Source organism: Leuresthes tenuis, unplaced genomic scaffold (assembly GCF_036924035.1).
Source record: "Leuresthes tenuis unplaced genomic scaffold, fLeuTen1.0.hap1 SCAF_5, whole genome shotgun sequence".
NCBI classification, from domain to species: domain Eukaryota; kingdom Metazoa; phylum Chordata; class Actinopteri; order Atheriniformes; family Atherinopsidae; genus Leuresthes; species Leuresthes tenuis.
Window position 1 is genome coordinate 32355076 of NW_027325359.1, and position 17952 is coordinate 32373027.

A 17952-nucleotide genomic window follows, 5' to 3' on the forward strand; every position below is an offset into this window, starting at 1 on the left:
ACACGTTACTCAGTCCAGGGGCCATTTACCAATTTGATTATAAACTTTCCAGTTTGCACTGATTAGTCTTTACAACCCGTATAAGTAAAGAATGTAAGTTAAAGTAGGTGAAGAGGTTTGAATCCAGCTCAATCGCATGTTTAGTTCATGCCTGCACCAAGTTTTTATCATTTGCAAATGAGAAGCGACTCGTGTTCCTGGCAGCTTAGAAAACCTCTCGTCCAGAGTGGCGTGACAGCAGATTTTCATAATTCAAGCATTACACTAGCAGTACAAGCAGTTTTGTTTGTGCGAAATGAAAAATACCCCAAACCTTGCAAAAGGGAACAGAATTCATGCGGGAAAACATGAGGAAATGTTGTATTCATCGCTGCTTTGGACAGCGTCCAGTGCTTTCACAATGGCACCGCAGATCCATTCCTACTCTTAGGCTCAAAGTGTAATCTGTGTTCTCACAAAAGCAACACGTGCGCCTCTTGCCGTACTTAAATCCGGATGCATAAATTAAGTAAGTCATATTTAATTGTGTACAGCTCGAGCAGCCTTTAGACCAGATGTAGGAGAAGAAAATCCTGATTGGGTGAAGGGGAAAAATAGAGTAAAATGGAATTTGAATCCAGAACAAAGGTGCTAATAAACAAGCTGTTTCCCAATGTTTTTCTGTGTTGCCTACATAAATATGCATAAATCCAACGAACATACTCCTAAATGTATGTAGTTGAATCAGCTTTAGTTCTGATTTGTCAGCACTTTGATGGTGATGTCGACTTTCCACGCCTCACTAATGTTTAGTCGACCACAAATTACATATAAAGAAAGAACAGGATAGCAGGAGGAGCTTCATGTTGATTCTTTTTGTAACAGATTCATTAACATCATAGTTTACAACCACAAATTAAGAAAGCTTAACATTTTGTGAAGAAATGTTCCCGTTGGTCGTTTTCTGGAGACCCTGAGATGACTCCTGCAGCGATTTTACGATCGGAGGGGAAACTTTCTATGGAGTGTGAGGCAGTTGTGGACACCTGTTACTTTAAGAAGGATGCTGATTTATAAGTAACTGTCACAATCCGTGAAAGCACAGGAGGCAGATGCAGGGTCGTATCAATAATATGGTTTATTTAACAATGATCACTGATAAACTCTTTGCAGAGCAAAACAATAGGCTATAAATTCCTAACACACTCTCCTCAATATCTATGGAGAGGAGAGTGTGACTATAAAACTTATCAAACAAAAGCTCTCTCCACGTTAGGAGGAAAAACAAAAGTTATAGAAATGTTACAATTTAACCTTACTCCTCTCCAAACCGTCGGAGGCTCTATTATAAAGTATAATTAAACAAAAACAGAAAGAGACTCCTCCAAATGGAGTTACTAAGAACCTTAAGGGTATAACAAAGAAACACTCCACTAACGGAGATACTACAAACCAGGATCAATGCAAACAAAAATCCCTCGGAGTAAATCTAGGACAAACTGTCTGACTGTGGAGGCTAGAGTGAGAATGCTTAGAAAGACAAATTCAACACACTGGCAACGAGACAAGGGAAGATGCAGACTAAATACACATGAGGATCCCAGGGAAGCAGGTGGAAACATTCAGGGTGATCAGGGAAGACACTCAGACACATGACACGGGAGGAAGGGCAAGTTATCTGAAACGAGAGGACTGGTTAATACTTCAAAATAAAACAGGAAGTGACAAGACAAGGTACAAAAAACCTAAGAACGTTTACGAGACCTGACAGTAACCGGTCGTGTGTTTGAAGAACTGCTGCTTCAGATGCAGTAAGTGTGATCCTGAGATGACATCAGCTGACCTGGACGTAATACAGTAAAATGGTTCCTCTTCATTTCTAACATTGCATTTGTTCCAATAATTAAATTTCTCCCTTCTATCTGCGATATCTGTGCAACTATCTTTGCTGTGAATATCTCCCCTGTTTGTGCCTCTCCTCCCACCTGTGCACACTGCACTCTGTGCCAAGTATCTCTCAAAGATTAGCAAATTAAATCAGTTTCAACGTAACTGACAGAGCCCTGGACATGCTGGTTATTGCAAGCAGCCACATGTGCTTCTTTGTGCTTCTCAGTCTCAGCTATCTGCCTTCCTTCCTCCTGAACATACATTTACGATAAACAGAAAACTATGGACACACAGTTCTGAACAAAACAGTCATAACCAAGGCCTGAAACCTGGTTAGTTCTGCCTTTCCTCAACACCGATTAAAAGTTGGTCATTCAGAAGATCTGAAACATAAGAATCCAAATGAATGAAAATAGGTTGTAACTTCATGAAAAACACCAGCTGATTCCTAAATGACTCACACAGAGTCCAGGGAACGCTAAAAGTTGTCGACTGCTCATCTACAATGACCGAACTGCGTGATGAAGATATTACAGCCGACGTCTTGCTGTGTTCACCGTTTGTCGTCCTCTGGAAGCTTTGGGTTGTACTTTTTTGCAACAGTGTTGAAACTGCAGCATTTTTACATGCAAACCACCGAGAGCAGCTTTGATGGTGTTCATCAGGAACTGTAACCTTGGACCGCGACCCACAGTCTGCGTTTGAGAAGTTGAATTCGAAGAGCTTTGCAGTTTATCCCACCACAGTGTCCTGTGTTGTTCATGTACAAGATCTTGGCTCAGTCCAACTGAGATGTTAATATTATTATCTGTTGTTTTTATCTCTTTAAAGATTTGACTCGCAGCAGATTAAATGTGTTTTGGTCCGTTAAAAAATCCAAAGAACTTCATCAACATTATTGCTTAATCCCCTTGTATATAACATTTTGCTGTTGGATGCAGTTTGAGTGACTGTTTGAACAGCTGATGATTCTATATTCTCCGTAAAAGCCGTATTAACTCGTAAGATGCTGTAGAAAGTGTGAATGATAATTATGAATATGATTTCAGTGCTTTCTGAGACATGGACAGCTGTGTGGAAATCTCTCAGCTCCTTGGTGCACAGGACGCAGTTGTCGGGTTCCCTTAAGTCTGAAATGCAGTGAGCTGTGACTGTCATGTCAGCATGTGTGGCCACCGATGTCCATCTGTCTGTGGGTACAGCAAGTGTCTCATCATTTAGTATCATCTTGATTAGAGCTGCACAGTAAAATATATCCTCTGACCATGTTGTGTGGCAGACTATGGACCAGGACGAGCACCAGCGCATGAATGAAGGCTGCATTCCACTGGGAGAAAATGATGCTTTTATGCTATTACTACAAGTCATCAGCATAGGTCCAGATGTGGAATTCAGCCCTCAGAATTACACCTAAACGTTACACCATGCTGTGAAATATCGGTTTTTATATCCCAAAATTCAACAATGATTTTACATGTACTCCTAATATTCTGTGACCCTGATCTTAATGTTAACATCTGTGCTATGTGTGATGAGACGACCGCTCCACCAGCTGAGCCACGGCCTCCCCTTCTATCTCCTGCTCCATCATAAACTTTCATATGAATCTTAATTGATTTACTTTTTTTAACATCCTCTGATGTGATGTCTGTGCTCGCGAGTCCAGTCATTTTACAGATGTTTCCCGGCTCCAACACACCTGATTCAAATGGCTATCCTCAGCAGCTTGTTCTTTAGTTCTGCACAAACCTGAAACCTATCTGAAACATGCAGGGCAGGGGCTGGAGATAAGGATGTAACAGAGTAAAACAAATAACTCTTAACAGTCTTTATGCATTTACATTGAAAAATTCAAAATGCATCCAAATGCAGCTTATGAGAAAATCATTACTTTTCTCCTTTTCCTTTCTCAGTAACTTAGCGAACACAGTTTCTGTCACTGAGAAGTCACCAGGGCAAGCATTAGGTGGAGCTGACACCCTTCTGCTTTATCACAAGGCAAATCATGTCCATCGCTCTGATTGAGCCGGTTACAGCCGGTTTCACACATGGACCCCGGAGATTAGAGTGCACGGTCAATTTGCTCCAGACTTTTTCCTCAATTACTGTTTCACAGCTACCTGCTACTCCAAGAGGTAGGAGTGTCACTACAAAAGGCTTTGAACCTTTAAAAGATGACACTTTTTTAGGTTGAAAGCCATTTTACGAGTGTGTTCTCAGAGTATGTGATTGAGTTTGCTGCTGAGAGCTGGACAAACACAGTTGGCTTCATAATCCAGAGTGAACTTTCGTTACTCTGGCTTTTCCCGACTCATCTTCATTTCCTTCCTGCTGCTGAGGAGTATATTTATTAGATTGGGTCATTTCCTTGCATAAAATTATTACCCCCAGTGGGCTGTTTTGAATGGTAAAATAAAGATCCTTTCCACAAATGGTACCAATCTGCAGTGTCTCTCTCAGAGGAGCTGGGATACTGCTGGCTGTTGCATCATCTCCTTTGTTGGCGAGTTGCGTGATTTGCTGAGGAGAGTGCATATTTGAGTTATACATTATTGATAGTGGGGTTTGTTGGGTGAATCATGGGTGCTGCACAAGGATTCAGAAAAGAGAAAGCAGCTGAAATGATCCCGGGATGCTGTTCAGTAGGAGACCATGAAGCTTTACTGTCCTATTAGGAGATAAAAAAAAAGAGAACAAGGAATTGGCTCTTTGCATTTGTGAGCAGCAATTGTGATAAAAAGACAGGTCAGCAATCAGGGAAAATGTAGCTTTTGTGGTAAGACATGTAATTTAGGAGTATTTCATGCTTCTGCAAATAGGGTTAACATGCTATCTGCTTGGCTTGAGTGTTGTGTTAGTGGAGAATTCCTAAGTGAGTTTAACCGGGCTGGCTGGCTGCATGCAGTAAATTGGGTCACTGCTGCATTAAACACCAGTTCTTTCAGCGCAGCTTCATTGCTGCACCAGAGAAGGGCAAGTTAGAAATAGATAGAGCCACAGAGGGTGACTATACAGTCGACCCCAGGCGGTCAGGATACAGAGGAAGTGATGCTATGAACACAAAAAGTGGCATTTCAGAAGTGCGCCTCAAACAAACAGAAAGATTATGCCAAGCGTCACCTAAATAAAGCAGTTTGTGAAGACAGAAATCCACATGGCATATCATCTGAGACGCCATCTTCTGTGGGTTTCCCTAATAAAGTGCTGGAAGAGAGGAGGCGTGACAGATATGCAGAATATGCAGTAATGTGGAGAAAAGTATAAAGTGAGGTGGAGCGGAGGCGTGAAAAAAGTTCCTGGAAGTGTGTTTTAAAAACCATGTGAAGTCCTCTTTTCTGAGTGTTGGTCTGAACTTACAGAGCCAGAGAGAGCAGCTTTGGGATAACCCAAAACAGGAAATAAAAGACAGATGGCGAGTACCAGTCGAAGAAATTATAAAAAATAGATACATCCTTGATGTTAAAACGACATATTCATATGCCTCTCTGACCCTGCCGCCAAGAATCAGCAGAGGGAATACATGCAGCAGACTTAAGAGCAGCAGCAGAGAAAAATGCATTTGAATCCAAGCCTTTGTAAGGCTGCGGTCCTCCTGCCCCCGTGGTTTTCCAGTGCTCTGCAGTGGTCCCACAGCTCAACCTGCTGCATCCAGTCAGCCGCACTCAAGGACAAACGCATTCTGAGGGCAAGGGAATTAATATTTGATATCTAGCTCTGCATCATGTGGAGAGAAAGTCAGGTTTACTGTATAGCAGACGGATACAGAATGGAGACAATCCCATGAATAACCACTCCCTGCTGCAGAGCTCCAATGCAGTTCATAATAATGTTTGAAAAAGCAAAAAGAGATGTCATGTGGGGGGGTTAGTATTACATTATTTAGATGCTTAATTAGAAAAGAAATAGAGGAAAACAGTCACAATAAGATTCTGTGTTCAGGCAACTCAAACTACTTGGTTGTCAGACTTTTATTCAGATAATTAATGGTGCAGACTTTAGATTTACGGCATTGCCTTCTGCAGGATGTTGTGGGTTCCTACATAATAAACAGAAGTATGAAAAGAGGTTTAATGGTCCCACATGAGACCAGATTCATGTCATTCACAGAATAAAATAAGTTTCTCAGCAAAGCTAAGCTCACCTCCACTCGTTAAATGCTAGTTTATATCCCTTCACAGTAGAAGAGTAACTAACTGCCATCAGAATCTGCCCCAGCAGACAAAAAGTTAATCCAATGTTAAAGTTTCTCTTATCCTGTAAAATCTGAGAACATGTTGATGACGATTTGTCATCCAGTAAAATGTCTTTTATTCAGGAATCCATATGTTGTATTGAATTCTGCTTTAGGGCTGCAGGAGCCGATTTCTTTTCCTTTCTTGTTCGGATGGATTTAGTGCATCGTTCTTACTTGTTGTTTTTAGGACTACAGTGACAACCAAAAGCTACTTGGTTAGGTTCATGCACCCAGCCGGTGGGACCTGGAAGTCAGCAGCACCACTTGATTTCTTCTCTCTTTTATGCTGGTGCAGGCTCTGCCATATGGAGCGGTTCTCCTCAGCCTGATAACCAAGTACAGGATGCCACATAATGTGGTCGAGCTCATCTGACATATTTCTTTGACGCCAGCCTGTCTGTTTTTACAGGAAAACTGCAAATGTGCTGAGTCAGAATGCACTCTGCTGCAATATTAATCAGATTCTGCTTTAAATACGGTATCCACTTGTTTTTCTTTTCCTATATTCTTGTCTTCACTGAGTATCGATGTAGTCTGTGATGTCTGGCTGTCGTTGACTGATAACCTGAAAGTATTTGACATAAAATGTTTAATGATACACAGCTGAAAAGATGTCGGCTTTCTAACCTCCAGCTCCAGCAGCTTTTGCTTCCAGGGAGTGTAAACAGTCTGATGCACATCCCGTATACCTTTGCAAATCTGAATATCTGCAATGAAATATGCAATACAAGCTTCAGAGTTTACTGTAACATTTAAAAAAAAGCATTGCTAAAATCATTAATAGAGAAAAAATAGCATTTGTTATAGTAAATCGAAGTCTTCAGGCAGTCGGGTAACTGCACAGCAATGGTATCAAACGTCGCTCATGTTACATTTCAGCCTCAGATTTAAAAAATCTAACTTATCGTTATTGGATATTACATAAGAGGACCAGAAATTATGTTTCCTAAGGAGGCGGATTATGTTTCAAGACCTAAAAAGCTTTTAGGTCTTGAAACATAATCAGCACCGTGTGTTCGGAGTGCAACAAAGACACACAGGAATTCAGCCAAAGGTTCGTGGGAGACTGAAGTGCTCGCTGGATTGATTCTGCAGCCACCTGAGTAGGAACTAAAGGCATGTGCTAGTGTGCATGACTGTAAGAATGAGAACTTGGCACAGCAAGGTAAGGAGGTGCTGGAATCAAATTAGACTTTTGATAGCAGATACATGGCTCTGTGTTTAGTTACAGGTCTGATAAAAGGTTTGACTGAGGCTGCAGAACAAATGTGAAAAGAATAATGGACTGTCCAGGTCAGGAAAAGACGAGCGGCTTGATTTTGCAGATGTTTATCAGTTGAACAGAAGAAGTCGTCCCCATCTCCAGCTGCAGAGATAAAGATATTTAAACATGAAATATAATTTCTTTAACACTTTAAAAGTGCTTCTGAATGTCAGAAATACTTCCTTGGTAGGATGGAGCCCCCCAGGTAGCATCCTTTTTAGGCCAGGAAAGTCTTCCTTTTCATTCGGGAACCATTCGTGGAACAATCTTAACAAAACAAGTGGAATATGTCACAGCGACGGTCCCAACATCAATTACACCTCGCATGCATAGGCGGAAATTTGGACCCGGCTGGTAAATGGGTGGTAGCTGTTAATATTGGCCATTTATACTCCGCTGTCTACTGGTGGAACAGCTGGTTCTTTTAAGTAGATAAAACAGTCCTTAATTAAAGTTTAGCAGCAGATAAACTGACAGTAGGCCGTTCAGACAGCAGCACCCACCGGCCACCATTTAAATGATTTGAAGCAGTAAGTTTGCAAAGGTTTAATCAGTTTTCAGTTGGAATAAGTTTGATTAGTTTAGATGCATCCTTACATTTGTGTTACTCAAACCTTTTTCAGGTTCAAACAATAAGAATCTTCTTGTTCCAGGTGCTGAAGCTCATTATCAGCATTAGATGCCAGGCTCTAACTTATGATTATTGTAAATTATTTACTGATTGTTTTTTAGTTAATTGACTAATAATTTTAGAAAATAATCTGAGCCCAGAGAAGGCTGCATCTCAGGATGAAGAGCAGTCGCTTCTCAGTCAAAAGGTCGGTGGTTCAACTCCCAGCTTCCTGGGGCCACAGGCCAAAGCTTCTGTGGGCAAGATGCTGAACCCCACACTGCCCACCGATGTGTGTGAATGTGTTGGAGAAAGCTCTTGTATCACCCTTTTGTTCCTGCTCTGCACCCTGGACGTCTCCTCTTTAACTCATCTGGATTTGGGGGGGTTTACATCCCATAATGATACAAAAAAAGGCGATATGTCCAAGGCCACTGCAGTGGGCTGCCTGTTTTAGACAGATTAACAATCATTTGGAAACTTGTGATGACACAACGACTTGTAGTGAACTGCAGTCACGGTTCGCTTTACTGTTGACATCCGACTGCTTCTTGCTTGTGATTTACTGGTGTGCATGCGGGGGCATGTGGGGTCTGACCTGGATACTAAGCATCAACCGCTCAAAATAAATGGCTCTTTGTCTTGGTTCCAGTTCTGAGCGCTTGTTTTACCCACTTAGGCTCACAAACAACCAATCTGCAGTTCTGATGGGCTTTTTCGTGTCCACTGATCCAATTATTTAGGACTGTCAGCTGATAATGATGGACGCCTGATAGATGGGAATACCTTTATTATAAAGGTGTCAGTATGAGAGGATTAAAATGAGCCGGGGCTCTCCAGCTGTCATGATTTATTTACCTTAGCATGTCTTTGATAGTGTAAAAGAGACACACTCACATGTGCCCCTCCTTCCGGGTTCTGCCAACTCGAGCACAGTTTACAGGGTCCAGTGTGAGTTACAGAACAGAGCAGTAAATCAGAGATTCATAACTCTGTCTGAAGCACATAAATCACATCCACATCTCCACATTAGTCATTTTTCCTGCTAATGGTTTTACTTCAGTTACTGTAATTAAATCTTAAATGAGAGCCAGACAGTCGGGCAACTGATTGACAGCCGGATGAAAAGGAAAGGAGGAGAGCTCTGGTGTTGACGTATATTAAACAATGTGCAGACTTTATGAAATTACTGGAACTTCAATGCAAGATTTGAAGATTTGTGTTAAATGAAACGAGCTGCTAATTAACTGTAAAGCTAACTAGCTTAAAGTCACCACTGCTGGTTCTCAGCTTCAGAGGAAATTACACCGTGAATAGTTTGTGTGCTACAACATTAACTAATGAGTTTGAATCAGCCAGCAGTCTTTGGTCTTTTTAACCTAATTTAATTTAGTTTCTGATTTTCACATAGATTACTTCCTTATGTGCTTCATGTTTGCACATATGCCGACACAGCCAGACTCTTTCTTTAATCTGTTCACTTCTGAAGTGAGTTTGCAGGATTGTGACATTTTATGGGGGTCTGAAAAGTCCTGGAAAGCTCTGGAAAGCTCTGGAAATGTTGAAAATGCGTTTGCATCCTGTGCATTTTGAAAGTTTTCTGGTAATTCTTTCTTTCTTCTTCTTATTATTGATCCCTTCTTGAGTGGGAGCAACATCATTGTTATAGCTGATAAAGATTCACAGAAAGATTTTAGCAGTTTAGCACATTCCCAGCTGTACCTTGGATGATTGACTGGTGTGTGGACCAGAAGGATGTCACCATGTTTTATTTAGTTTGTCAGATGATGTCTGATCTTGTCGTCTTTGTACAAACATACTGTGCACCCATAAAAAATAAAAAAAAGGTCTATATTTGTAGATGAAGATTTCAGTCGAGTCAAAGGAGTTTTATTTGGAATTAATGATGTTACTCATCAATACAGCTATCTTTGTTGCGGGGATTGATCTTTTTTTCCCTCAGCGTTGAGTCACTTTATTACTTATTAAAAGAATATGATTCATGAGTTCATAAAACCACCGCATTTTTTATTTTTTTTTTGTGGCAAATGTAATTCTCCCCATCAGAGCTTCCTCCTCTCCTCTGTTCTGTGCACAAAGGCAGGAACAGGAAATGATGGAGGGACCCAGCATCAGGCAATTTATTTTATATTAGTAGTTGTGCCTGCTTCATCTTAAGGAAACTTTGCTTTAATGTCTAATAACTTGATTTCATTCACAGATCATGCAACACGATTTAAATGTGCAGAATGTCCAGAAACACATGAGCTGTTAAAGGTTTATTAATAGATTAAAGTGATTTGATTTATGATGGACATGAAAACCACTAATTCCACGTAGTCATTTAGGGTTTCTGCCACTAACGGAAATATAAAACATGCTGATGATTGTTGACTGAGTACAGATGGTTTTAATGGGAAAGAAGAACGCTGTAAATATTTTAAATCTGTGCAGTCACTGCGTTACATTTTATTCATTTCCGTTTTAAATTGTTCCCTGATTCTTGTGTTTTCCTTTGCATTTACATCCTTTACAACTACAGACCACAGGATGGAGAAAAGACAGAAACTGTTCCTTAAAAGACCTCAGAAAGAATGAAGTCCATGAACAACACATGCTTAGTATATGCCTCCTCCTTCAGGTGACTTCATGGTGATGTGTTTCTTGCAGATGATGGGAAGCTGTCTCTGGATGAGTTCCAGGCTTTCTTCTCCGATGGCACGCTGAACGAGGAGGAGCTGGAGAAGCTGTTTCACACCATCGACTCTGATAACACCAGGTCAGCACTACTACAGCATTCCTGCATGAGTGTGTTTGCCTGCAGCACGCAGCCTTCCTGAGAGGTTGCATGAAATGAATCTGCATACAGGAAATGCGTGTGTGTGTATGTGCACATTTATGTGCTCACTTCAGCATGAGCATTTCTTAAAAAGAACAGGCGGGTGCATGCAGCTGTTTCCCCTTTGTTTTTGTGCATGTGTGGGTGCATGTTTGTGCGCATTCTTTCACAGTTCAGTTCACTGACAACCTTTCGCCCCAAAGCCCATCACATTAAAGTATAATTTCACCCCCAGCTCTGAGACTAACTTCACCCACCCGCTGCATCTTAAAAAATACAAGAGAGCCGAGGGACTGTGAGCAAACAGATGTGTGAAACCAACCCTGAAAAAGTGAGTGGAGTTTAAAAAAGAGGAGCCCAAACCAAGCAAGCTTATTGACAACTATCTGAAAGAGACGAGGCATATGATCAGTTCATATAAAATCGTATGAGGCCAGCAACAATCAGGTGTGAATTAGAAACTAAATGAAAATATCCCTTCATTGAACACACAAACATAGAGCACTCTGTGGTGGAAGAAGCATTTACATCCTAAAAGTTTTAATACTACAGTAAAGATTAACTTAAGTAAAGGTAAAGTGTAATTAAAGCACCGTAAGTAGGCAGATTTGATAGAAAGAGCCATTTCAAACACACAGTGGTTAAATTAATTGATTAAATGCTGAATACATTTCCTCAATGTTTGATGACTTTATACTGATGACTATAAAAAAAACCTGAAATATATTTTTATTGTATTCTTTTCTATTGATTTTTGCTTTATGATTGTTACATTTTGAGATTAAAAAGGAGGTTTTGAGATAAGTACTTATAATAAGCATTTATTTCAGCCTACTCGTCTACACTCGTCTTTCCTGTATTCTTCATTATTGACAGAGACACTATTTTCATGAAATTAGAAATCACATCAAATGCTGAAAGTGAAAAATTTTACTATTTCATGAAAAGTGTCAGTTTATCTTGAATTTGATGGCATCTCTAAAAAGTTGGTGGAAGCAACAAAAGGCTGGAAATGTAAGTGGTGCTTAAGCTAATTAGGTTTACATAGCAACTGGTCGGTAAGATCATTGGGCATAAAAAGAGAACCTTAGAGAAGTAGAGTCTCAGGGCAGGTTGAGCAAAAAAGTGTCTTCAATTTGGGGAGCAATAATTTTCTTCCCCCATCTGCAGAACATAATATCTGGAGACATTTCTGCATCAGGCAGCTCGGCATTAAAGGGGAACTCCAGTATTTTTAAACTTAGATCTTACTTCTGGCATGAAATACATTTATCTACTCACCGAGAACAGTTTGGTGAAAGTCGGCGTCCTTCGGAAGATATTTAGATAACTGGAGATCCATATAACGGAGTGAACGGGGCTTAGAGGATGCAGCCTCTAAATAAAGCATTATCTGTCTTTATTTCACCAATACTTTAAGAAGAATGAATGAATGAACGTGTCCTATAGCTCTGTTAGCTCATAGCTGCTGTGTTGTTGTTATTGGCGGCTATCGGGGGGCTTATAGAGGGTTTTCTACACACTTGTCTACTGGGATGACGTCATCCATGCCCGCTGCTGCAGCACAGCTCATTGAGTAGATAAACGTATTTCATGCCAGAAATAAGGTCCAGGTTTAAAAATACCGGAGTTCCCCTTTAAAAACAGACCTGATTCTTTCCTGGAAAGCAGTGCCTGGGCTCAGGCACACTTCCAGGAATCATTGTCTGTGAGCACAGCTCACCCTAACATCCACAGATGCAGGTTAAAGCGCCGTCATGCAGAGAAGAAGCCACATGTGAACATGATCCAGAAACACTGCCATCTTCTCTGGACCAAAGCTCATATATCGGACAAGTATGAGGAAATAGTCCTCTCCCAAAGGTCCAACAACTGGGCCACACAGGGCTAAACGTGGACCTGTCCCAGCATTTATGAGACATGTTGCTGCCATCAAATTTTAGATCAACACTTTTTTTTCATAAAATAGTCAAATGTCTCACTTTCATGGCAGGGTTGCAGTTTACTGCTTAATAAGGTGTTAAATACCTCCTTTAAATTACAGTTCCGATGCGAAGATTGACGAATACATAAAAAGACGGTAGAAGCCGAAGACTGTCATTGTTACCTGGATTTACAGCTTTCATTATTCATCCACCGCCCGAGGCATTAACCTCTCTGCGACTGCTGCTCCTGCGGACAGTTTGTTTTTGATTAACTCGTAAAATCAATTTATTGACTGTTTTATAATCAGCTAATCAGCTCATCCACCCTACAGTCAGGAGAAATGTGCTGACTCAGTTGGATCTGAATAATCAAAGCCAGCCTGTGTTAATTTACACAATCTCTGGATCCTGTAGGCATCGAATAAAATCAAACCAAGCAGAACAAAAGCTGACCTTTTCATAGTTGTTGTAGAACTGAATACGGTTCGATGTATAAATCTTCCAACAGGCTCAGCCATTTGTCAGGTTTTTTCTTGTTTTAATCTTTTTAAATCACTGCAGTAAGTGAACCATACAGCTGCTGCCACCCCTTTGATGGTGGTCAGCTCGCCGCTTGGAGAGTCTCTCTCTTTATAAACCTTCACTGCGGTGGACGCAGGCGGAAAAGTTTCTGCTCATTACAGTAAAATAGGCTTGGCAGCTGCGTGCCAGGCCTCAGAGTACTCATGTGACAGCAGATAAGGTTATTGAATGAGCAGAGTAAAAGCAGAAATGAGGATGTAAGCGTTTCTTGTTTAAAGCAGGAAGTTGATGGATGGAGAAGAGGGACGGAGCGGGCAGAGACTGAGCACTGTCCTGCCACCAGTCGTTCATCTGTCTCTGCCACTCTGGTTTCCTCCCATCTCCCCTCAACTCTTAGGCCATCCTCTGAGCTTTCTGTCTCTTTTTCTGCTTCAAGCTTTTATCCAGCCATCACTCTGCCTGCCACCCCGCATTCTTCATCCTCTCTCCATCTGTCACTCATTCCTGTCTCCAGCCCTTTTTGGCCTTGAATCTTTCTTCGACACGTCTGTTTGTCGACTTTTATTTCCCTTACGTGAAGTGAATTTGAGCTGTTGAGGCCTAAGGAAACAAATCTATGTTTTATATTAGATTGTTCCCAACCTAATGCCTATTTTAGCAGCAGTTAAGTAGATATTTGAACCAAAATGCAGGGTAAGTAATCATCATGGCATAATTGTAGTTTGATGATTTTTTTACAGTCAAACACGATGTCTTTTAATCTGTCTGGTTCACTGCTTCACTAAGTGTCAGAGTTTGAATGTTGGGTTTATAAACGCTAAGAAATATTCCAGTGAAAAGTCATTACGAACCCATAACTTATCTTATCTTTAAAGTACACATTCTACTACTTGCACCAATCTTGGGTGAAACTCGGCCTTTGATCTCATGATAGACTGTAAAATGTCAACAGTACCACGTGAGTCCACAGCACAAATGATGCTATTTCCTCTAAAAAGTCTCCAAAAATGTGTTCATCCATCCATCCATCCACCCATCCACCCACGCATCCACCCATCCATCCATCCATACATTATCTGCCGCTTCTCTGGGGGTCGGGTCGCGGGGGCAGCAGCTTTAACAGAGAAACCTAGACGTCTCTGTCCCCGGCCACTTCCTCCAGCTCTTCCGGGGGACCCCGAGGCGTTCCCAGGCCAGCCGAGAGACATAGTCTCTTCAACGTGTCCTGGGTCTTCCCCGGGGTCTCCTCCCAGTGGGACGGGCCCGGAACACATCCCCAGGGTGGTGTCCAGGGGGCATCCTAACCAGATTCCCGGGCCACCTCATCTGACTCCTCTCGATGCGGAGGAGCAGCGGTTCTACTCCGAGCCCCTCTCGGATGACCGAGGCTCTCACCCTATCTCTAAGGGAGAGCCCAGACATCCTGCGGAGGAAGCCCATTTTGTATCCGTGATCTCGTTCTTTCGGTCTCTACCCACAGCTCGTGACCATAGGTGAGGGTAGGAACGTAGATTGACCAGTAAATAGAGAGCTTTGCCTTCTGGCTCAGCTCCTTCTGGCTCAGCTCCTTCTTCACAACGACGGGTCGGTGCAGAGCCCGCAACACTGCAGACGCTGCACCGATCCGCCGTCAATCTCACGCTCCATTCGTCCCTCACTGTGAACAAGACCCCGAGATATTTGAACTCCTCCACTTGGGGAAGGATCTCATTCCCGACCCAGAGAGGGCGTTCCGGATGTGTTCAGTTATCACATTTTCCGACATCTGCCTGTATCAATAAAAGCCAGAACAAATGAACAGAACCAGAACAGTTTCTATCGGGGATTCGAGCAGTATTGCTCAATGCTTTTTGCACTAATATAGAACTGCACCCACTTTTTTTCACTGTACAATAACTATAAAGATATTCTCTTCTCTTCTATACGTGTTGCTATGTGATAAAGGCCGCTCGCCACATCTCATTAATGTTCATTTGACCACAAACACTTGAAAGGAAGGAAGAGATGACGGAAAGTGCTGAACCACATTGAGCAAGAGGTTGCTGGCTTTAGATCCGTTCTACACTACATTCTCCACAGTCAGGGAACTTTTCTACTTCCCTCCCACTTGTGATATCTTAAATTTGATTCTTCTGCATCGGTCTGCAGTGGTAAACTTGCCTTGTTGGGGTTGGAGTTCATGTGCTTGGTTGCAGCATGCACTGCCCTGCAGAAAGCAGCAGCAGCTCAGGGATACTCAGAAAGTTTGTGATGCTGCTACATTTTGGACATGTGGACAACCTTCGTTATTGACGTTTCCTGTTGAAACTGGACCATAAAACTGGATATTAAATAGTTGTTTCTTAGATTTTCTGTCACAGCTGCGGATCAGGGTAATTCTGAAATATAAGATCAGGCTCTGTAATAGGGGTCAACAATCGCCTCTTTTTGTGACATTTTCTGCATTCATAGCCTTTTATATTGTTTGATATGATATCACTGAACAGTAGTCTATTATTACATCGAAGGGATGGACATATGGCGTGTTCCGACCCGTCTCTTCTGGCCCACACTTCTCTCATCACTTACGTCTCATCCATCTTTTGGCTGGATCACCCTCCGTCTGTTATTCCCTCACTCCTTCATTCCCTTTCTCTCCCAGTCGATCGGGGAAAGTCTCGTTTACAGCAGTAAAGAATTTGCTGCCAAGTGAGTCCCCACCCGGTGAACAGAGCATGAATGATGCCACTGATTGATTCAGACTCCTGTCAGAGAGTCTTGTTAGATCGCTCCCTGCCTGCCAAACTCTGAATCTTTCTTTGTGTATTTGTGTGTGTAAGACTGCATGCTAAAAAACTCTCCTTTGTTTCTAACCCTGCTCTTTTCCATTCCTTTCTTTATTTCTTTCCCATTTTCACTTTCTTTCCACCCTTCCTGTCTTTCCTTCTGCTGCTCCTCTGCTTGCTGTGATAGTAATGTAGACACCAAGGAGCTCTGTGGTGAGTTGAGAGCACACACACAAACACGTCCCTGCCACTGCCTTCATTTTCTCTTATATATCGTTAAAAACTTCTTCTCAGTTAAACTCTGGTATTTTTAAACCTGAACCTTATTTACCTTTATTTCACCAATACTTTAAGAAGAATGGATGAATGAACGTGTGCTATAGCTCTGTTAGCTCATAGCTGCTGTTATGTGGCTACTTGCAGCTATAGGAGAGCTAACGGAGGGATTTCTACACACTCGTTTTCTGCGTCTAATGCGCGCTGCTGCAGCACAGCTATGAGCTAACAGAGCTATAGCACACGTTCATTCATTCATTCTTCTTGAAGTATTGGTGAAATAAAGACAGATAATGCCTTATTTAGAGGCTGCATCGTCTAAGCCCCGTTCACTCCGTTATATGGATCTCGAGTTATCTAGATATCTTCCGAAGGACGCCGGCTTTCACCAAACTGTTCTCAGTGAGAAGATGAACGTATTTCATGCCAGAAATAAGGTCCAGGTTTAAAAATACCAGAGTTCCCCTTTAATATGGAATTATTTTTCCTTGAATTATTTCAATTTTTCTTCTCTAGAATCTCCTCTGCACGTGCTTTTTTGGTAAAAGTTGTGTTTGCTTTGTGTTTAAAACAGATTATTTTGCCAAGCACATGGGAGACTATGAAGGAGTTCTGGCCTCACTGGAAACACTCAACCTTTCCATCCTCAAAGCCATGGACTTCACCAAAAAGGTACGAATGAGTGTACAAACTGAGAATGGTATGGTTTAAGTCATTTACTTGAACTGCTGATTATTTACTTTTTCAACTAATATCAATTTTCTGAGGACACAGACATCTATAAACACGAGTTTAAGAGCAGATCTTTCTCTTAAGGTGGAATCACTGCGATGGGAAAAGGCTTCACTAAAGGTTTAAAGTAACATCTGATCATTCACTTATTGTAAATGACTCAAGTGTTGTTGGTGAATATACTTTAAGTGCATATTCTGCAGGGCCCTTCAGATCTACTTCACAATTTATATTATAGAAAGACTGTAAGCAGAACCTGGTGTCAAATAATTTAACAACAAAAGCTTTTTTTTCATTCCTTCACATCAGCTTAGAGGAAATTTAGCTATTTTTTCTGTCCAGAACAGCTTCAACTCTGGGATGTTGGTGTCTTTCTGCTCATTAACTGCACACTTAACGTCTCTCCATGAGAGTTTAATTAGAATAAGGTGAACACTTTGTGTACTAAAACACCAAATTTAATATTTTTGACCATTCCTGGGTAGAATGGCTTGAGTGCTTCAGGGTGATATCGTTTCTTTTCCCCGACATTTTCCTTTAGAATTCACTGATGTGAAATTCATAGTTCTGTCAATAACAAGCCGTATTGGCCTATTTGGAGCAAAAAGGAACTATGATACGACCAATTCCCCAATTCCACAAAGATGGATGCTGTGTAAAAATAGTGCGATCTCAAAATATTCAGAAAGACCGAGAAAAGGAGGGTGAACGATGCAACTCAGGTAACCATGACAATCCTCAGTTTCTACTTTTGTTTAACCTATTTTTTTTCTTTCCTATCTTTTATGGCCTTTGGTCCATCTGGTCTTCGATCACACGCCCCCCCCCTCTGTTCATTGAGCTCCACTGGTTGCCCTTAGCCCCCCGCATCACATTCGAATCACTGATGTCAGCTACAAAGTGCTTAATGGAACGG

General features: G+C 41.6%; 1 protein-coding gene across 1 annotated transcript in view; it reads left to right on the forward strand.

Annotated features, from left to right (window-relative positions):
- necab2 (N-terminal EF-hand calcium binding protein 2) overlaps window positions 1-17952 on the forward strand; it is a 129982-nt gene that overhangs the window by 32901 nt on the left and 79129 nt on the right. The window contains exons 3-5 of the mRNA XM_072386681.1: window positions 10648-10756; window positions 16216-16241; window positions 16879-16976. Coding sequence (XP_072242782.1) covers window positions 10648-10756; window positions 16216-16241; window positions 16879-16976 — 233 coding nt within the window. The remainder of the gene's footprint in view (window positions 1-10647; window positions 10757-16215; window positions 16242-16878; window positions 16977-17952) is intronic.